This window comes from Narcine bancroftii, chromosome 2 (assembly GCF_036971445.1).
Source record: "Narcine bancroftii isolate sNarBan1 chromosome 2, sNarBan1.hap1, whole genome shotgun sequence".
NCBI classification, from domain to species: Eukaryota; Metazoa; Chordata; class Chondrichthyes; order Torpediniformes; family Narcinidae; genus Narcine; species Narcine bancroftii.
In genome coordinates this window covers 86,520,987-86,543,781 of record NC_091470.1, presented here as the reverse complement: position 1 = coordinate 86,543,781, position 22,795 = coordinate 86,520,987, and the positions used below count along the sequence as shown (strand labels likewise).

General features: G+C 44.6%; 1 protein-coding gene across 21 annotated transcripts in view; it reads right to left on the bottom strand.

Moving 5' to 3' along the window:
* LOC138753859 (alpha-(1,6)-fucosyltransferase) overlaps positions 1 to 22,795 on the bottom strand; it is an 852,902-nt gene that overhangs the window by 172,416 nt on the left and 657,691 nt on the right. The window contains exon 1 of one of the 21 annotated variants that reach the window (XM_069917379.1): positions 1,638 to 1,807. The exons of the other annotated variants lie outside the window; for them this stretch is intronic. Coding sequence (XP_069773480.1) covers positions 1,638 to 1,681 — 44 coding nt within the window. The 5' untranslated portion in view covers positions 1,682 to 1,807. Of the gene's footprint in view, positions 1 to 1,637; positions 1,808 to 22,795 lie in introns of those variants that run through there. 21 annotated transcript variants of the gene reach the window in all.

The following is a 22,795-nucleotide window of genomic DNA, read 5'->3' as shown; positions in this document are numbered from 1 at the left end:
CTCTCCACCTCTCACACCTGTCTGAAACATTACCATCTCTGGGCCCCTCTCTCAGCTTCTTTCCCTTTGTATATGCAATATTCCACCCCCCCACTCCACCTGATGAAGGGGACACCACTCAAAATATTGACCTGCTGAGTACCTTCAACAATTCTTGGTCAACACAAGATTGTGATGTTTCTCTCTTGAACCCCATTCAACAGTATTTCCAAGAGAACCAAACAAAACCATCCTGAGCAGAAGTGTCAGGGGGCAGCAAGACCATGTGTATTGTGACAGGCACTTCAACAGCTTTTAACGGTGAAGAAACGGAAGGAAGTCTGCAGGCACTGGGACCAAGTGCAATACACAACATGCTGGATCAACCCAGCAGGTCAGGCAGGTTCCATCAAAAGTAAAGGATAACCAATGTTTTGGGTCTGAGCCCTTTGTCAAGGTATCAGAAAAAAAAAGCAGGTGGATGTCTGAAAAGAAAAGTGAAGGAAGTCAGAAGAGGAGAGGAGGGAAGAAGGGGCAGGAGTACAAGCCAACAGGCAAGAGGTTTTCAAGTGGGAGAGTAGAAGATAAAACAAATCTGAGTAGTGTTGGGGTAAGTGGATAGCTTTCTGATAAGAGAGGGAAGGGAAAGAGTTGGAGAGCTGGAAGAAAGGAGAGATGGGTAAAGAGAGAACAAGGGATGGGGGGAAGGTGTTAACAGATATTGGAGAAGTTGGTATTAATACCATCTGGTTGGAGAGTACCTAGATAGAACATTAAGTGTAGCTCCTTCAATTTAGCAGGAACCCTTAGTTTGGAAGGGCACATTTGTATGGGAGACTGGCATGGTGTTTCACTGAGGATCTTCACTCTGACCACTGCAACAATCTCCCAATAGCCATCCATTTTGACACACACATTAATGCCACACTGATATGTGTCCATGGTCTCATGTACTGCCAAACCCTATCCCTCTGTTCCTCCAGCTCTCCCCTTCCTTCTCCTATTAGAGAGTTAGCCTTCTTAGCCCTCTCCTCCAATCACTTCTCAGTTTTTTCTCTTCTACCTTCATCCACCTATGGACACTTACCTACAGTTCTTCTCTCTCCACTCATCCTCTTCCCTCCCTATATTGGGTTGTGACTATCATGTGACAGCACTGTTCCCTACCGAGTTCGAGGACACACCAGCTGCCAATCAACACTTAGTTCCACCTCACTGATTAATGCACACCTTGCTATTGTTACATGTAAATTACCTGGAATGCACTCTCCAGTCTGCCTGTACTTGGCCTTGGGCCATTGGCTGTTGATAATAAATCTGATGCCATGTTCTCAAGTCTTCTTTACCTACTCCTGTACTTATTTTTCTCTAACATTTCTTTACCCCACCATATAGTTTATCCCCCTACCTGTCTCTCCACCTCTCACACCTGTCTGAAACATTACCATCTCTGGGCCCCTCTCTCAGCTTCTTTCCCTTTGTATATGCAATATTTCCCCCCCCCCCCCACCCCCACTCCACCTGATGAAGGGGACCCCACTCAAAATATTGACCTGCTGAGAACCTTAAACAATTCTTGGTCAACACAAGATTGTGGTGTTTCTCTCTTGAACCCCACTGATTAATGCACACCTTGCTATTGGTAACATGTAAATTACCTGGAATGCACTCTCCAGCCTGCCTGTACTTGGCCTTGGGCCATTGGCTGTTGTAATTGGATTAATCCTCTTGGCACCGAGCCATTGGTTGCCTGGAAATGATGTGGGCTTGTCCCTCCAGCTCCATAAAGGTGCCATGTGCTCTTTGTTCTTTTTCTCTTTGTCAGCTTGGGACCACCCTGCTTCACTCCAGGCCTAGAAATGTGGAAGGGTGCTGGAGTAACTGTTGGTAAGATGTGCACTGTTAAAAGGGTTGAAGGCATTTAATTAGGATCCCTTGTAGCATAGAGCCATGCCTGCACTGAGTCAAAGGGTGGGGTGGGTATCATAGTGATTTTTCCTTGATTATTGTATTACCAGCTGTGTTTGGGGTTGGGTGTGTGTGTGTGTGCACATGCTACATCAGTTACCATTTCCCACACTTGCCTTCTGTAAATAAAATACTTCCCCATCAAAACTGTGTTCAGAGTCCTTGCCTTTGGAACCTACCAACTTGTTTCCTCACTCACAACACTCCCCCAACCCAACTTTATATTCAGGGACCTTCTGGTGTTTTTTTTTGTCATACCTAATGCAGAGCTTGATGGCTTAGAGTTTGTCAAAGTGTTCGGGAAAGTTTTCTAATTCAATAAATCAAGATGGTAGTAGAGAGAATGCAATACTGGATCTCCTATGAGATGTGACAGAAGTCTGTGCAAGGGAACACTTTGGGTCCAGTGATCTGAATGTCATTAGATTCAATATAATTATGGATGAGGATAGGTCTGGTCCTCGGGTTGAGATTTTCAAGTGGAGAAAGGACAATTTTGAGGAAATAAGAAAGGATCTAGAATGTGTGGATTGGCTTTCTGGCAATGATATGCTTGGTAAATGGAAGGCCTTCAAAGGTAAACTTTTGGGAGTATGGAGCTTGTATGCTCCTGTAAGGATTAAAGGTAAAATTAACAGGAATCTTGGTTTTCAAGGGATTTGGAGATCTGGTTAAGAAGAAGAGAGAGCTGGATAGGGATATAGGCAACAAGGAGCCAATGAGGCACTTCAGGAGCATAAGAAATGGAGGAAAAAACTTCAAGTGAGAAATCAGGAAGGCAAAAAGTCATCAGGTTGCTTAGGGAGACAATGTGAGGGAAAATCCTAAGGATTTCTCCAGGTAACATTGCAGACCAAGTGCAGGTAGTGCTCACCAAAGCAGTTTCCTTGCCTATTGTTAATACTACTGATGCAGCAGGGGCTGCAAATATTCCTTTGCCTTCTGTTGTGGGCCCAGAGGACCCCAAAATCCAGCAGCAGTAGATATTCACCAAGACAAATGGTCACTTAAACAAAAGTTGCTTTTCATTATCTTTAAACATGAAAACAGGATCACACATTAACTTATCGCTATTAACTAACCTAACATCTCCCTTCTAATTCCAAGCGCATATGTATGTAATGTGTGTGTATGTTCAGAAAAGTTCTTTGATTCACAGTTCAATCTCACTTCTCATTCTTCCAAGTTCACTGGTTACAGAAAATTCTTGTACTGTGCACAGAATTCGACATTTATGAAGTTCACCAGGCTTTGGTGATTGAAAGGTAAATTGTTACCGCTCAGGAAGGTTCTTGTCTGTTTTCAGAGAGAGAGATTTGTTATTCCTGGAGACAAACTGATCCTTTTTAATCAGCCATGTGAGTGTTGCCAAAGAAACCTGTCCCATCAGGGTTTTCCAGATGATAACCTCTTTCTTTGTGGTGACAGCTCACCACAGTTCCTTTTAGTTTCTCTTATTTCAAGTGAAACATTAGGCAACCAGTCCTCTCCTCTTGCATGGACAACAAGGACTTTGACCAGGCTGAACTAAGCACTCACAACCAGTCTTCCAAATGGAGTTTTTTTCCACAAACTTGCTAGCTTGTCCTGTTCCAGTCCCAGCTGTTGCTGTTGACTGTAAAACTGCAGAACTGAATTCTCTCTCTCTGAGAAAAGCCTGTTATTTTTCTTTTTCCGCTTTCAAAAACCACATGACCCTCATGTTTTAACGACAGCAAGTTCCACTCCAGACAGCCTATTGCTCCAGACCCAAACCTCCGAGTTCTTTCATCTGTTGCTTTCCAAAACAACAATCCATTAGTGAAGTCACTTAGGCATTCTCCAAACGTTTTGCAAAGGCCCCCAGGAACTGCCCTGCCTGGCATGAGCAAAGCTCCAGTATTTTAAATGAGATCTACTTTGAAGTGTTTGTATGTGACCTATACTAACAAACCTTTCCCAATTTATCTCCCACAAACATATCTATATATAACACAAACCCAACATAATATGTCACATTTCACAGCCACTGCTGAAGCTGCTAAGTCCTTCCAAAAGGTCACTTTTTGCTCCATGCTCTTTGATTCTCTGGGAGATCTAACACCTCATCACTCTGAAGGCCATCTTGGAAGGCTACCACAAATTGGAGACATAACACCTTATATTCCACCTGGGCATGAACTCATCCAATTTCCTTTGATCTCCCTCCCTGAGTATTTCTCTTTCCTTATCTCCATCTCCTTTTCTCCAGCTCCCAATCCACTTCCCTTCCTTCTCGTACCAGGCAGCTACCCTCGACCCTCTTCCCCATCCCTTCTCAGTTTCCTTACCTTCTACCCTCCCACCTGTATCAACCTGTTATTCCTGTGCTCTGCCCCTGTCCACACCTCTCTCCACCCTTTTATACAGGCACCTGCCTGCTTATTATCTTTGACCTGAAGAAGGGCCTAGGCCCGAAACACTGGGCTTTTTTATTGTGAATGTAAAGGCGGCTATTCTCCGACTTTACATCACTTCATAAAAGATCCAAGGGCAGATTCAGCAGGAGAACTTTGATGCATCTGGAGCAGTGGTTCTCAACCTCTTTCTTTCCACTCACTTACCACTTTAAGTATTCCCTATGTCATAGGTGCTCTGTGATTAGTAAGGGATTGTTTTAATTGTACCTATTGACTCGTGTGCAGTTTTATAACTCCAAAGGAAATAGGCTAATGACAATTTTTCTCAAGCAAAATATTTCAGTAACAATTGGGTCTCGAGCAGTGGTTCTCAACCTTCCCTTCCACTCACATCCCATCTCAAACAATCCCTTACTAATCACAGAGCATCGATGGCGTAGGGATTGCTTGAAATGGGATGTGAGTAGAAAGAATAAGGTTGAGAACCATTGGTCTAGAGGGGACACTCGGGTGAGCAAGATTGCTCCATCAAGGCGATGCCGCTGAAAGCGGCCGCAAAGGGGCAGGCTGATGATGTCATGGTGACCCAGGAGCATAAATACCAAATGTACACTTGGCAGTGAATCCACCATGAGTCCAGGTTCGTACGTGTCAGCAGGCTAAGATAATGCGCTCTTTCTTGCTCTTCGGTCACCTATCTACAAGTCAGTGTAGCCAGACAATGCTGAAACGTACCACTAAGTGGCACTTAAATCACAATGAATGTTCAGTGAAGATCCACTTGGAGAGAACATCCAAAAGCAATGTTGCTCTGTTGAAATTTACTCTGTATCAGGCATTGATTGCTTTGTATCTTTGGCACAAAGGATATCTCAGTATTATGATGTCATTACCCCAGGGAAAACGATTAGAAGAGAGTGCACTTTTTAACCAGGTGTGGGGGTGAGGAAGGGAGGAGGGGGTAGGGGGTGGAGGTCATTTATGCCCCTATTTGCAGTTGGCACATATGAGACACTAAATCAAACACAGTCATGAGGAACAAAAGAAACTCAGCAAGTTTCTGATTTATGTGACCTTTGTTAGAATTCAGAATTTGAAAGGAAAGAATCAAATGAAGTGGCAAAGTCCATGCAAAGTACTGACACAGGCTTCACCCAGAATAGTCGAGTAAACGTTTTATTTCCTTGAGGTTGCTTCCATCTGTGTCTCATCTTCCTCCCGCTTGCCCCCTACCTTCCATCAGGTCAGTTACTTCCGACCTGCACGATTAATTTGGCTGAGATTTTTAGGTTTTGGCTGAGCCCAATTCATGAGACTGCAGGGGGAAATCGACCCATTAAATCGCCAATTCGCACCCCCACAATGACTCGTCAAGCACTTACCAGAAGTACTGCCAAAGGTTCAGATGCTGGCTGCCCGGTGACGCACGCATGCAACCGCTGACATAACCGGAATAAGCAGGTTGGCCATTTTCATTTTCAAACTGACCTATGTAAGTTTAACTGGGTTCCCTGACTACCTCTGAGGTAAGTCAGGGACTCATTGGATTCTGACGGGGTTGGACCCTTTCTAACTGCTGCATAACTGGGGCATGAACTGGGCAAATTGCCCGGTTAACCCCATTTTACCTCAGTGGAATTTGAGCCTACTGGGTCTAAACTCCTCCCTCTGTATTTGGATTCTTGACTTCCTGTCGGGGAGACCTCAGGCAGTCTGGATTGGTTACAGCACCTCCAAGACCATCACAATGAGCACAGCCACCCCCCCCCCCCCCCCTACCAGGGATGCGTGTTTAGTTCACTGTTGTTCACTTTGCTGACCCGTGAATGTGCAGCTAGACCCAGCTCGGAACACTTCATCAAATTCACTGATGACACGACTGTGGTGGGCCTGATCAGTAAGAATGAGGAGTCAGCGTACAGAGATAAGGTGCAGTCGCTAACAGACTGGGGCAGAACCTACAACCTGTATCTGAACGTTAAAAAAAACAGAGATAATTTTCGACTTCAGGAGGGCCCGGGGGACTGCCTTCCGCTGACCATTGAAGACTCGACCATTGAGGTCGTTAAGAACATCAAATTCCTTGGAGTGCACTTGGTGGAGAATCTCACCTGGTCCCTTAACACCAGCTCCATAGCCAAGAAAGTCCAGCAGTGCCTCTACTTCCTGCAAAGGCTGAGGAAAGTTCATCTCCCACCCTCCATCCTCACTACATTATACAGAGGATGTATCGAGAACATCTTGGGCAACTGCATCACCTCCGAATGCAAGATCCTGCAGAGGATAGTGAAGTCAGCAGAAAAGATCATTGGGGGCTCTCTTCCTACTGTGAAGGACATCTACCACACTCAATGCAGGCAATAAAGATTGTGAAGGACTCCACACACCCCACACGTAAACTATTCTCCCTTCTGCCATCTGGTAGGAGGTACCGTAGCACTCAGGTTTGGGCAACAGTTTTTTCCCCCAAGCCATCAGATTCCTGAATTCCTAGAAACTATGCGATAGTGTAGTGTGAACTTCTACTGTATACGTCTTAATTTTTCAATGTATTTAACTTCTATTCTAACTTAAAATTTATGTAAATATGCTTTGTGATCCTGAAAAAACGATATCTTGTCTTTACCATTTGAGCATGGGTATGAATGATAAATAAAGGTGATTTGGCTTGACACGAGCTAGAAACAAGTGCAAAAGCAACACTGCAAGGTGTGTTGGGTGGGTAAAAGAGGGGTCTCTCTGCCTGCATTAAATTCAAGCTCTGCAGAGCTCTGGTAATTTTTTTCAAATTACAGGAGATTCAATAGGCCCTTGCAAACTCCTGTGTAAAATGGAGTTAACCGGACAATTTGCCCTGCTCGTGCCCCAGTTATGTGGCAGTTAGAAAGGGTCCAACCCTGTCAACCCCATCAGAATCCAATGAGTCCCTGACCTACCTCAGAGATAGTCAGAGAACCCAATTAAACTTACCTAGGTCAGTTTGAAAATGAAAATGGCCGACCTGCTTATTCCGGTGATGTCAGCGCTTGCATGTGTGCATCGTCGGGCAGCCAGCATCCGAACCTTCGGCACTACTTCTGATATGTGCTTGACGAGTCATTGCGGGGGTGCGATTTCCCCTTAAATCACCGGGTTGGTGATTTAATGGGTCGATTTCCCCCTGCAATTTGAAAGGTGCTTCCAGCACCTTTGCCCCAGTAATCACACCCGGGTCACAGGAGGGCGACCTAGCTGCTGCAGTTTAAAAGAGGCTAGTCAAACCTAATCATTTCCCAGGTCAGCAAATGTATATTCCTCTCAGGCTGCTTTCTTGAACCCATGTATATTAATTATCTGTGAAGTACTTGTTTTAATTCAGGTTATGATGGAGTTGGGATCTGAAAAAATCAAAATTCAGTTACCATTCTCTGCACCTGAACCCTCTTCAATAACTGGTAGAAAGGCAAGTAGTCCTTGTATGTTGCTTCCACTAATCTCAGCACAAGCTGGGCAATTTAGGCAAAAGCTTGTTGTGATTATGTGCACTTCAGAGGGTCATGGAGCCACAGGCACAACCCCTTCAGCCCACTACCTCTATATTGGGTAACAATATACTGATCCCATTCACCAACACTTGGACTAAGCATCCCATGCTTTGTCAACGCGAGTTCTCATCTAAATATCACTTAAATATTGTCACAGCTCCTGCATCCATCACTCCCTCAGACTTCAGATTCCAACAACACTCTGTTTGAAAAAAAATCCCCTCAATTCTCCTCTGAAGCTATGCCCTGTAGTTTCAGACATTTCTCCAGCAGCTCTCAGCACTCTCTACCCAGAGGGTGGTGGGTGCTGGTAATGCATTTAAACATGGAAGTCTGCAGGTGCTGGGGTCGAGTGTAGTGGACAAAAGTACTGGAGAAACTCAGCAGGTTACACAATGTTTGAGCCCCAAATAGTCCTTCCAAGTGAAGCAACACTTCACTTGGATCTGCAGGGGTGATCTGCTGCATTCGATGCTCCCACACTGGTCTACTCTACGTCAGAGGAACTGGACAAGGACTGGGAGATCGCTTCGTTGAGCACCTTGGCTCTGTCTGCCACAATAGGTGGATCTCCCAGTGGCCGTGCATTTCAATTCCCCGTCCCATTCCCTCGCTGATGTGTCTGTCTATGGTCTCATGCACCGCCAGATTGAGACCACCCACAAATTGGAGGAACCATAACCTCCCCAGAAACTTGTGTTCAATAAGATAGAGTGCAGAGAAGATTTACTCGGATGTTGCCTGGATTTCAGGAACTGAGTTACAGGGAAAGGTTAAACAGGTTGGGGCTTTATTCTCTGGTGTGTAGAAAAATATAGGGAGATTTGATAGAGGTATTTAAAATTATGAGGTGGATAGACAGAGTAAATGCAAAAGGGGAAAAATTCAAGGGGAACTTCTTCACACAGTGAGTGGTGGGAGTGTGGAACGAGCTGCCACCTGAAGTGGTAAATGCGGACTCAATTTTAACACAAGAAGAATTTGGACAGGTACATGGATGGGAGCGGTCTGGAGGGCTAGGGACTGGGTGCAGGTCAGTGGGACTATGGGAAAAAAAAAATGGTTTGGTACAGACTAGAGGGGCCTGTTTCTGTGTTGTTATGTTCTATAAATTTAAGTTCCTGAACTGCACTGGCAAGATTTGGTTTACTAAATAATAATGAGTTCACTGTCATTTGCTTTGTACAAAGTACAGATGCACTGCAATTCTTACACGCTGCAGCTGAATAGGTGGTTTATTTAAAAAGATACACATCTACAGTAGTAGACTTAAATTAAATTAAAAAGGGTACATACAGAAGATAGGTAGTAAATAAAAAGTCCTTGTGCAAAAATAGTGAGTTTGCAATAGTGCAGACAGTCCTTTTCTTGTGTGGTGGAGCAATATAACAAGAGGAAGTTTAAGAGCCTGATAGCTGTAGGAAAGAAAATTGAATCTAGGGATTCAAATGCCACTGGGCCATCATTATGTTGCCCTCTCAATGCCTTAGCTTCAGTGTTAGTCTGAAATGCTTGGGGATACATACTACTCATCAGAGCGAAGTACAAAGTCTGCAGATGCTTGAATCCCCAAAGAATTGCGGCAGGGACTCAGTGGTCAGTCCACATCTTGGGCCTTGATAAATTGTCCCGGCCCAAAATGGTGACTGACCATTTCTACCTGCTGAGTTCCCTCGGTCATCCTTATTTTTGGCAGTCATCATCTCTGAATCCAGGACAAAGTTCTGGTTTTGGACAAGGCATTGGTTCATGGAAGACCCAACAGGAAAGGTAACGGGCAAGTTTAAACTGGTTGTTGCTGTATAATTCCTGGTCTACAGACAGCATTGGCAATACCATACAAATATTCTTAACTGCCACGTGATCTATTTCATCCACCTCTCCCCCTCCTATCTTCTCTGCACCAACACTAAATTGTTCAACATTTTCTCATTTCTGTCCCCGACCTGAAATCTTACTGCACACTTGCCTGCCCTGCTGAGATTTGCCAGCATTTTGTGTTTTGATCTATATTCTTACCCCACTGCATGTATTATTCCCTAAATCAAGCTTATTTCATCTGTGCATCAGGTTATATTTGCTTTTGTCTATTTCACCTTTAAACATCTGGCAAACACTAAATGTTGTGGTTTGTTCCATGGCATCACTTTACCACAAGTCTCAAGTTGCAGCAAAAAGCAATCCAGATATTCGGAAAGACTGATGAACTTTCTAAAGGAGAATACCATTAGTTATTTGTGCGCTTGGAACTTGAATTTCATCCCAATATTTTTCTTCTGTGCTTTGAAACGAGAGCATCTGTTTTTTTCCAGAGAGAAGAAGAAAGATTGCCATCTCTGTCAGCAATGTTTCATAGCTCTCTGGAAATTCAAGCAAGGCACTTTTGGTTGGAAGTAGCTTTTCCAACCCAGAGATCATTTCTGCATCATTGGGCCCTGCAGGGGAATGTGTGCATCTATATACACGAGAAAGAGTGGAGCCTAACTATACCTTTGTGTCTAATTAACCTACGAACTCTGTACATTTTTGGAACATGAGAGGAAACTGGAGCACCTAGAGGAAACCCAGAGAGAAGATATAAACTCCTTACCAACAGCGGCGGATTTTAACCAAGGTTGCTGGCATTGTAATGACGTTGCATTAGCTGCTATACTAACTGTGCTGCCTGATTTAACACCATAATCCCCTCAAAACTGATCGGCAAACTCCAAGGCCTGGGACTCCACACCCCACACCTGGATTTCCTCATCTCCAGACTACAATCAGTGAGGACTGGTAAGAACTTCTCCTCCACAATCTCCATTGGTATCGGAGCACCACAGGGCTGTGTTCTTAGTCCCCTGCTCTACTCATTTTACATCTACAACTGTGTGGCTCGGAATGGCAATAACATCATCTACAAATTTTCCAATGATACCTCAGTAGTGGGTTGTATAATGGAAGGGGACGAGTCAGCATGCTGGAAGGAGAATGAAAACTTGGCTGAATGCTGCACCAACAACAACCTCATACTCAGTGCCACCAAAACTAAGGAGCTGATTGTTGACTTCAGGAAAGGAAACCAGAGGTGTACAATCCAATGATCATTGGGGGATCAGTGGTGGAGAGGGTGAGCAATTTTAGGTTCTGGGAGTCACCATCTCGGAGGTTCTTTCCTGGAACCAACACACAAATGGCATCATGAAGAAAGCACATCAGCACCTCTACTTCCTCAGGAGTTTGCAGAGGTTTGGTATGATACCAGAAACCCTGCAAATTTCTAAAGATGTGTGCTTGAAGTGTGCTGACTGGCTGCATCACAATCTGGTAGAGGTACACCAACACCCCTGAGCGTAAAACCCTCCAAAAGGTCGTGGACACACCCAGGACATCATGGGCAAAACCCTCCTTACCATCAAGAACATCTACAGGGAACACTGCCATCAGAGGGCAGCGACAATCATCAAGGATCTACACTACCCAGCACACGCTCTGTTCTTGTTGCATCAGGAAAGAGGTGTAGGTGCCACAAGACTCGCACCATCAGGTTCAGGAACAGCTGCTACCCCTCCACCATCAGACTCCTCAACAACAAACTCAATCAGGAATTCATTTAAGACTCTTTCTTATGCACTTTATTGATTTTCTTTCTCCTCTCTGTATTGCACAGTCAATTTTTTTTTACCTTCGCTATCTGTTTACTGTTCTTTAATTTATTTCTCTGTTTACGCTCTATGCAGTTTATTTTTTGCACCACCAATTAAAAGTAATTCTTCCGTGCCTGTAGGAAAATGGTATCTCAGGGCTGTATAAATAAATAAATGAATAAATAAATCTGAATCTTATCCCATAGCATCTATGACAACACAGACTTGCCTACACAGAGCTTGGCCATCAAGCAGGCAAGTGAATGACTTGAGTCCCCTTTCCTACAATACACTGAATCTCCCTCACAAAGCTAATGGTTTCCTGATCTACTGCCTGACCCTTCCCACACCTCCTCACCAGGGTCCGGGGCCCCAAACAGGCCTTTCAAGTGAAGAAGCCCTTTGCTTGTATATCTGCAGGACTGATTTACTGCAGCCAGTGCTAACTTTGAAGTCTTCTGTACATTCGGATAGACTGGGAGATCGCTTCGCTGAGCACCAGTGACAGAGACCTCCCAGAGGCCACCATTTCAGTTTAGCATCCCACTCCCATGGCTTCATGCACTTTCCCACCAAGACCACCTGTAAATTAGAGGAACAACACCTTATTTTCTGTCTGGACACCCTCCAGCCAAATGGCATTAACATTGACTTTTCTGGTTTCTGCTAACCTGCTCTCCCTTCCCTTCCCCTGTCCTCTTTCCCTCAGCTTTCCCCTCTCTATTCACCCAGCCATTGCTCCTCCCGCTGCTTGCTGCTGTGGCCTCCCGCCTTTCTCCATCCATTACCTGTGGCCTTTGCAACAGTGCTCCTCCCCCCCAAGTCTCCCCTTTACCTTTTTAGTCGGATGCCGATATTTTTCTGAACCCTGATGAAGGCTCGACACATCGGTGATGTATTTTTATCTTTGCTACATAAAGGGCCCTGTTTGACCTGCTGAGCTTCTCTAGCGTTGTGTTGTTATGTTTTATTTATTGTTTTACTTTTTACCCTTGCAAACCAAGGGTAAAATGCAGGTCTGATGGTGAAAATCCACCTCCCTTAGGAAATTCTGATCCCTTAATTTCCTTTATCCCTGACCTATCCTTTATTATCAGTCATCCATCCATCCTCCCCAGTACCAATACGCCACCTCGTGCAACTGCAGTTACCGATCCATCTCTACTGACACACTCTGATCACTGCATGCCCACACTCATGTGAAGCTTTCAATCACAAGCAGAATTGGCCATTCGGCCCATCGGGTCTTCTCTGCTGTTCAAATCATGGAGGATGTATCCCTCCCTGTAACCCAATTCTCCTGCCTTTACCCCATACCCTTTGACATCCTTACTAATCAAGAACCTATCAACCTCTGGTTTAAATATCCCCCATGATTTGGCCTCCACAGCCATCTGGGGCAACAAACTGCCCAGATTCACCACTCTCTGGCTGAAGAAAACTCAACTCTGTTCTGAAGGGCTGTCCTTTTATTCAGAGGCTGTGATGTGGAAAGCCAATCACCACCCTAAAATTTTACCTCCTTCACCATTGCTGCACTACATCTGCAGTTGGCACCAATCTCAAAATTCACTGCAGCTACTCACAGGGCTGACTCTTGACACCACCTTCCAAAACCAGAGGACAAGGCAGTACTCACATAGGGAACACCACCACCCTCCCTGTTGCACACCCTCTTGAGATGGAAATTTAATGCCATCCCTTCACATTTACCGGGTTACAATCCTGGAACTCACCCCTCAGTCGAAGACTGTTCAAAAAAAAAACTCGCAACTAATTGTCAAGATTCACCCTTGACGCGCGATGATGTTTGTGTTTTTGAATTTTGTTAATTTTATGACTATCACTTTAAGGAAAATTGTTATTTGTCGTGTTACTATAGTTCTTCTTTTTTCTTTGGCTTGGCTTCGCGGACGAAGATTTATGGAGGGGGTAAAAGTCCATGTCAGCTGCAGGCTCGTTTGTGACTGACAAGTCCGATGCGGGACAGGCAGACACGGTTGCAGCGGTTGCAGGGGAAAATTGGTTGGTTGGGGTTGGGTGTTGGGTTTTTCCTCCTTTGCCTTTTGTCAGTGAGGTGGGCTCTGCGGTCTTCTTCAAAGGAGGTTGCTGCCCGCCAAACTGTGAGGCGCCAAGATGCACAGTTTGAGGCGTTATCAGCCCACTGGCGGTGGTCAATGTGGCAGGCACCAAGAGATTTCTTTAGGCAGTCCTTGTACCTTTTCTTTGGTGCACCTCTGTCACGGTGGCCAGTGGAGAGCTCGCCATATAACACGATCTTGGGAAGGCGATGGTCCTCCATTCTGGAGACGTGACCCATCCAGCTGCGCTGGATCTTCAGCAGCGTGGACTCGATGCTGTCGACCTCTGCCATCTCGAGTACTTCGACGTTAGGGATGAAAGCGCTCCAATGGATGTTGAGGATGGAGCGGAGACAACGCTGGTGGAAGCGTTCTAGGAGCCGTAGATGTCATATGTCATAATATCCAGATGTAGAGGGAGCTTGCTTTCATTCTTCGAAGAGCCATGGAGGAGGTGTAAGCATCACAATACTTGTTGAATTTGTCCCTTATCATCTCTTATCATTTTAATCATCTCTTATTATTGTTTTATGTTATTATACAATATGCTTTATTTACGCAAGCTATGAAAATCTTGATGCAAAGTTATGCAAAATGTTTATATCAATGAATTAAAGGTTACATCAAGCTGCAACTTCGAAGTTTAGTTTATTGGAGTGATACGATAGTAATTTGGAACATCATCGCTTATATTTCTTTGAAGATGACATGTTTAATTGGGAAATGCAAGAGATTGGAAAGCATCTTCTACAGTGGGTGCTGCCTGAACCGTCGAGTTCCTCAAGCTGCTCTTTCTTCACCTAGCATCCCAGTCTCTGTAATTTTAGTGTTCCCCTTGCCCCTCAATGTTGCACGGTATGTAAATTCCAATCCCCCCCTTACGAAAGTCTTCAAATTCCTTTCTGCATTGACAGCATTGTGTGACTGACAGCAACCTTTCAGAAAAGCAAATTGAATAAACTGCTCTCAAACTAGCCCTGCAGTATTGACCAAGGTCATGTAGCCCACACCGTTACTCACCACCAGAACACATGGTGCACTTGAAAACCTTTTGCTTCACCCAATATCCCAGCCTCTGCCTGATGAAAGGCCCAGGCCCCAAAACATTGGTGACCCTTTACTTCCTATGGATGCTGTGTGACCTACTGGGTTTCTCCACTCGACCCCCAACGTCTGAAGACTTTCTTGTTTAATACCAAGGAACATTCCTATGTTTTCAGTGCAAGAGCACATGCATTTAGTTTAGCTATGGGAATACAGCTACCCTTAATGTTCACATTACAAGTTGACATTATTATCCTTTCTCAATGTAACCCAACAGACTACTTGGTCTGATGCTTGTTCTATTTTGATCTTTAAAAACCCAATAGAAAAGTAGTAATATTACTGGCCTTCAAGCATGCAGCCACTGGAATATTGACCTTCAAAATTCTATAATCAACTAATGCATCAACCTTTCCGAGCTCAACCTGGCATGCCTTCCCCGTTTATAAAACCCTATGTACAATATAGCTTTGATATTAAGATTAATTTGACTCTGTTCACAGGACGCAAGAGTAACTATAAAGAATATGTTGATGTGATTTCTTTGGGATATTGCTCTGTCAGAGTGAGTTATACACAAGCTACAATTTAATCTCACTTCAGGGCAGCCAATGAAGTGTTCCCTCTGAAGACACATCCTTTATCCGGATCAGGGGACAGATCGGACTGCAGAATAGTGGCCAGCCCTGTGCCAATAATTGAAAGCAGAAGATTCCATCATTTGTTATGTGATTCCCACTGACCTGGAGGCTTGGGTCATGCAGACAGACGCTGCCAGACTTAATGAATTCACTCACTTCACACTCTTGCATGTACGGTTAGTGGTTCTGCACTTTACAGGAGGGGATTTATTCCCGATTTGATTCTTGCCATCAAATTAAAAATGAATTCTTGGCAGTAGGAAATGAACTTACAGGTTACTGATGGGCAAAACTTTGACTTAGTTTCTCTCTTTACACCCCAGAAAATAAAATCTCAGAAACTTGTGGCACTGAGGCAGACACTTGGCTCCCTTAGCCCAAAGACTTGCAGGTTACAACCTTTAACTGTTCGTTCAGGTATTTCTTTAGAAAAGTGCTCTCTGATCTTTCACCACTTCAGACACATTCATGTGAAATGTTCATGAGAATAATTGCTCTCAACCTCCCTTGTATGTAGGTATTGACAGTATGAGAAAGGGCAATTGGTCCTTCCTGACACAGAGAAACGCAATCCCTCTGTAAGGTGTACGGTACTCCAGGGTGGGGAACATTCGCACCATCAAGTCTGAGCGGGATCATGGAGCACCACCCCTCTCTCCCACCCACCCCCCCCCCTCCACCTCTGATCCATTCCATGAGGATATGGTTCTAGAATTTAAAGTTGTCAATGGCAGAGGGTGACGATGACTGTCACCAAGTGCAGCAGGATGGCAACCTAATGGTGTCCAGGAGAAAAAGACAAGAGCCAAATCTGGTCTTCAGTAATGTGACTTGTTGAAACAAATCATGAACTGGTTGAAAAAATTGTGACCTTGTCAAACGGAAATGATGGTCAATGAACATGAGTTTTCCTTCATATACATTGCATATATGTACTGAAATTCTGACTTGCTACAGCCGAACATGCACTTCATTTAAAAAAAGATCACCTACATTGAATTAAAAAGACAATAAGTAGAAATGATGGATAATAAATATTCACAATTATCATGGTGCAACAAAAATAAGTTGTGTTACAATAGTGTAGACAGCCCCCTCTGTGTGAAGGAGCAGTCAATGCAACAAGGAGAGGTTCGAGAGCCTGATAGCTGCTAGCTCTTGGAAAGCAACTGCTCTTGTTTTCCTGAGAAGACTAGCAAGGCTACCAGCCACCAACCATCCTGTCGTCTTTCGTCAGGCGCTCTTTCACAAGTGTCCTGGCCGGCTGCATCACAGTGCGGTGCGGTTGCTGTAGAGTGGTCAATCCATAGGACTAGAAGAGAGACAGAGAAGATCGCTGGGGTTTCTTCTCACACACACTCCCCCCCCCATCAATGTGATCTTCGGAATCATTGTCTGAAGAGGACACACAAAGTCATTGAGGACCCCTTCCACCCGGCTCGCAGCATCTTTCAGCTACTTCCATTGGGAATGAGATTCAGGAGAACCTGAGCCAGAACCACCAAGGTGAGGAACAGTTTCTTCCCACAGGCAATGACCATCCTGATCAACTGATGAACTCTTCAAACTCTACTATTTTACTGAACAATATTTATTTACTTGTATATATGTACATACAAACTGGATATGTATCATTTGTCTGCATGTCTGTTTTGTCTCATTGTGTGTTTGCAAGTTTTAACACCGAGGACTAGAGAACACTGTTTTGTCGGGTTGTACTTGATTGGGGTCCTTTTCTGATGTAGGCTGCCTTCTTGAGGCAGCGCCTCATATAGATGTCTTCAATCGATGGGAGTTCGGGGTCTGTGATGCACCTAACTATGTTTGCTCCCTTCCCATTCCTGGACAGTCGAATTACCAAACCAGGCTGTGATGCATCCAGTCAGTGTCCTTTCCACTATGTACCTGAAGCCATCACCACTTGAATTACAAGTGATCTTCAGTGTGAAATAACTATCTTCTGCCTTCCAGTCCGTGCAGTTGCATGCTCAATCCGGACTGAATGCCCACCTTTGACAAATCACCACTGATTCTTTCATTACCCTCTTCATTCAAAGCAATGATGTGCGGAGGAGACAATTTCTCAAGCCTTTCGATTAGAATAAGAATTCTTCACAGAAGAAAAACATCAACGACTATTCCTTCGGTAAACTGGATGAATCGAACTTGGGTCTTAAATGTACACTTTGATAAGGAATGAAAGGCAGGCTTCAAAATACAACTGAATAATTCGAGGGAACATGAAATGTTGGATGAAAGGTCAAACATCAATAAATCTACTCCACAAGCAAGTATAACATCAACTTTAATCACCTGCTCCCAGCAAGGATGGGATGTGTGAATTGAAAGGAAGGGTTTGGTGCTAATATTTTAATATTCGTGCTTTCAGCCATGTGTTGGAATCTCACTGCAGACATGCACATTCTTCATCCGCGAACAGATCCCAATGCCTCCGACAACTGGCTGTGCATTTATTGCTTGGTGCCCCTCGTTGGCAACATTACTGGGCCCCGACAACTTGCCTGTCTGGCCAGTCGGATATGAGTAAGGCCATTCACACCAGTCAGATTCAAGGAAACGGTTCAATCAGACATAAGAAGGCCAATCAGACCAGTACCATGGTTTCCAACACCGTGTATCCGCATCTAAAGTCCCCCAACATGATACCACTACTAAGTTGACGACGCTCGTCTCAATGAAAATCTTTCTGGAAATTAATCTGCGCTATTATTAATATCTTTGCAGTGATCAGGACATCAGAGAGACAGAGTTGGCACCAGAACACACTTCCTTATCATCCCAGGGAAGCAACACAGTTGGAGAAATGGCTTATCCATGCAATATGTGCTTGGGAAATTGCCAGCCTAACGTATTTCCAGACTTGTATGTCCAAAACTTGACTCCCCTTCATTGACTTTTGGTTCCCTCTATGTTTGAACTTTTCGACTATTGTACCTGCAGCTACGATCATGCCCTTCACCCTGTACAGTGTTGTATTTCAGTATGTCTGCATTTGGAAGAAAAATAATTCAGCTCCTGGTCTTCTCACAGTCCCTGCCTGACCTGCTGGGTAAGTACCATATATTTTGGCATATAAGTCGACCAGAGTATATGTAGACCGCCATTTTTCAGCCTAATTTTAAGGGTTTTGTTGTATATCCGACGTATCAGTTAACCCCATTTTTTGGGCTCTCCGGGTCTCCCAGGAACAACCCAATTTTTTATTTAAAACACCCCAATTGTAAGTATCAAAGGTGTAAATTAGGTAAGTAAAAAAACCTTGGCCTATCAGGCAGCAATGGCAACGGCCCATGGAGCTGGAGCAGTGACATCGTGCTCCAGGCGGGAGCAGGCACCTCTGCCGACCAGGAGGAGGTGTGGACTTCCTTGCCTCCACATCATTTTTCGCCTCGAAGTGCGCGTAGAAGTCATTCAAAGTATCCTGGAGGGACGCATCCCCAGCCCAGACAGCTGGTGGGGCTTTGTGGTTGGTGCTGGCACGGATGCCCTCCCACATGCACTGTGTGTCATCCTGTCCCAGAAGTGACTGAATCCTCCGGGCATGAGCCCTCTTTGCCTCCCTGATGGCCCTGAAGAGCTTAGCTCTTGCTTTGGCCAAGACTGCCTTGTCGCCCGCTCTGAAGGCCGAGTCATGATTCCTCAACAGCACATGCACCTCCACAGTCATCCAAGGCTTCTGGTTGGGGCAAGTAGTGATGGTTTTGGGCACAGAGCACTTGTTAATATAGCTGATCACTGTCGTTATGTACTCCTCTCACTTGATGCAATCCCCATTCGTTGTTGCCTCTTTAAACATGAAGCAGTCCTGAAGGGCAGAGATGGCTCCTGCCGACCAGGTCTTTACCTACTTCATGGCTGGTCTGATGAGTGGACTGTATGCTAGGATTAGCATTACAGAGATGTGGTCTGAGTAGCCGAGGTGGGGGAAGGGCTCAGCCCCATACACATAGGGGATGTTCATGTACACCAGCTCCAACCCACTCACCCCTCTCGTCGCAAAGACCACATACTGATGGACTTGTGGAGGCATGGTTGCTATGTTTGGATAGGCCAGCTCAGCAGTGATTGATGGCTTGCAGAGCGAGTTTGAGAACGACAGCCAAGCCAATCAAGGAATAGAACTTTAACCCTGATATCTTAAAAAAGGAGGAATCATCCAAATGTTCATATAAAACGTAACTTAATCCAACGACTTTCAGGCTTGGAAGCACATCAAGCAAAGCTTATGGGTCTTAAGTGAGTACAGAAACTCAGCTTGAATTAAACAAGAGCAAACAAAAATTTGCTGACACATCTCAGCAGGTCAGAGAGCATCCAAGGGTAGGAATGGTCAGACACTAGCCCCCTTTCCACTGAAATGAACTGGGACAGGATCCAGTGCAATTCTGGCACCAAATGACATCATATCACACCACCTCTACCCCTACTCATATCCCCAGCATTGGCTGACGCCAGGGCTGAATAAAACCAGTGGAAAAGGGACAGCAGAAAGTCACCCATTTCCAATTGAAGGTAGAGCACTCCGATCCCCGGTGATAAGTGTGTTCAGTGGAAAAGCAATTCATGACCCAGTTAAGGATGGCCCAGTGGAAATGGCACAAAGGGCTTCCTATCCCAGGACATTATGGCCAATTAACTGGGATGCCAGTGGAAAAGGGGCTAAAGAGTCTGGTCTTAATCAGTTTCGACCCAAAATGTTGACTGACCATTTGTTACCCATGGACACTGTCTGACCTGCTGAGTTTCTCTTGCAGATCTTTGTCTGCTCAAGATTCCAGTGTCTGCATCCTTTGTGTTTTTCCACTTAAGGCGTGTTTGAAGGAAACAACAAACAAAACTGTAACTTTCAAGGAGCACTGCATGGAAATGATGATTCCAAATATCCTCACATAAACGACAGATGCTGGAGCTATTAAATCATGGTGAGGGAGGCCAAAGGCATCAAAACAATATTTCCACTGGGCCCAAAGGAATGCTGGCACATGCATGAGAAAAATGAGCACTTGAGCCCTGAACCACTGAGTGCCCGAAACTGCAGGGAGCAAATCCAATCAATTTCTACTGCATGTTAGAGCACTTTGGTAAAGTCCATTTCATATTACACTCTGGGACAAATCTACTTGGCATTCTCCTTTAGGTGACTTCTTTGGCTTGGCTTCGCGGACGAAGATTTATGGAGGGGGTAAAAGTCCACGTCAGCTGCAGGCTCGTTTGTGGCTGACAAGTCCGATGCGGGACAGGCAGACACGTGAAGATGTGCTCATGTTCTGGAAGTGACGCCTCTGGAGATGAACTGGGATGTGTAATATTTACCAACCAATATGAACCCAACCTGTGCAATAACTTCCATTCGTGTCCTTCCTGAGGGACTGATCTTTGTGGAGCTGTTGCCCACCCCCCCCCCCCCATCCCCACCACAAGTCTAAACGATTGTTTGAAGGGATGAAGCAAACTCATCCACTGAGTGAATCTGCCGAGAAGAGTTTTGGAAGGTACCTACCACCACTTTCTCAAGGCAGCTTGCTTCTGAGGCTGAATGGGAGCTGAACAAGTGATTCCCGGTAATGGGAAAGGATATGTTTTGGATGCCTGTCGTTGGCCCTGTTATTGTCAAATGGTTATTGAGACTTGAGACAAAAATGGATCACTCATAAAACCAATGAATGGAATTTTTATTTCTGGATGCAAAGTTTGCTTCTGCTCCATGAGAATTCTGGTGATTTCCCTGCAGTATATTATACCTTTCAAATGTCACGTTACTAACACAACTGCCAAGACACTGGAAGTGTTCTTAGAACACAATAAACAAACCACTCTTGATATGATCAATAATTACTGCTGCACATTCTGACCGAGCAGACAAGGCAAATCTATAAACAATGTTAGTACAACAGTCCCTGAACACTGTTCCTGGAGAAGGAGCCTTCGTTGCAACCCTCCTTTTATTAATTCTCCCACCTGCAGACCAATTAAATTGATTTCAGATCTGTACATAAAGTAATTTCACTAAATAAATAAATCGATAGGAACTCTTGATTCCAACAGAAGAATAAATGGGTGCATCAGCTTTGCCTCCACCGATGATATAACATAATTTGAATCTCATTCCTATACACTAGCCGTGTAACCGTAGATTACTGATGATGTTCCGCATGCTGAAACTTTGCAATTTCTCTACGTTGACCAAATAAAACAACTACAATGTGATGTAAACAGTTTATTAATACTTGTGTCCAGAATATTTAATTGAGGTGCTGTGGAAATGTTCTAACTAAATTTACTGTTGAAAATTACATGATAACTGTGCAGGTTTGGCTGTAGAGCAACTTTCCGGTAGAACATATTTGCATAATTGAAATTCTCAATCAGTGCAAAGGGCCAGATTTTCCTGAAAGATGCCAGCGTGATATATTTACAAACTGATATATAAATGAGCCAGGTCAGAGTGCACGTAACAAGTTCATTTTCTCCTGACATGTGCACATGTGCACAGTAAAAACATAATGGCACTTTTTCCGAAGCTCCTGGTGTCGAGGTGTCTGTAGTTACAAGTCCCACAAGACAGGTTTATGCACCAGTTCCAGACAAACAACCGCCAACATTTCCATTCTTGTCAACTGGAAATTGCAAACTTTCCAATAGAGCCCTTGGCTGTTTCTGCACAGCTTTCAAACTGGATTATTCAGTACTTATTGTCCTCTTTGTTCTTTTGACCATAATGCATAGCTTCAAACTTCTCAACTGCTTATCTGACCGTCTGTCAGTCTATAGGCCCTTTCAAATTACCATGTAAAATGGGGTTAACCGGGCAAATTGCCCAGTCGGTGCGCCAGTTATGCAGTAGTAAGAAAGGGTCCAACCTGGTCAACCCCATCGGAATCTAACCCAGTAAAACTCACCTAGGTCTCGTCCACAGGCGATTTTAACCGGAAAGTGGCCGACCTGCTTATTCCGGTGACATCAGCGCTTGCGGGCAGCCAGCATCTAAACATCTGGCAGTACTTCCAGTGAAGGCGTGACACGCCATTCACTGTGTCATTGCGGAGGCTGGCGATTTCCCCCCGCCACCTGCAATTTGAAAGGTGCTTCCAGCACCTTTGCCCCAGTAATCGCATCCAGGTCCCAGGAGGGCAACCCAGGTGCTGTAGTTTAAAAGGGGCTACTGTCTCTTATAGTCAGTAGACACCCTCTTCACTGTTATCCATACATCCAATTCATGTGTCGACTCTGATGCTTTGCCCTGAACACCTTAACCCAACTACCAGCCTTCTTCAATTTAATCCCTGCAATAGCACTATGAAAGAAAACTAACTCATACCATAACAATAGGTATTTTTTTAAAAATTGGAGTATATATTTAAAGAAAACAGATGAGACAACAGAACATTGTTGGAGGATACCTCTGCACCTTTGATTTTATTGTGACCAGATTGCAGACTCCTTCTTGGCTGAGTTGTTACTTGAACAGGTGCAATTGCCGTGTTCAGAAATAGCCAGAATATACCAAATGCAAACCTTCAACCAGTTTCTGAG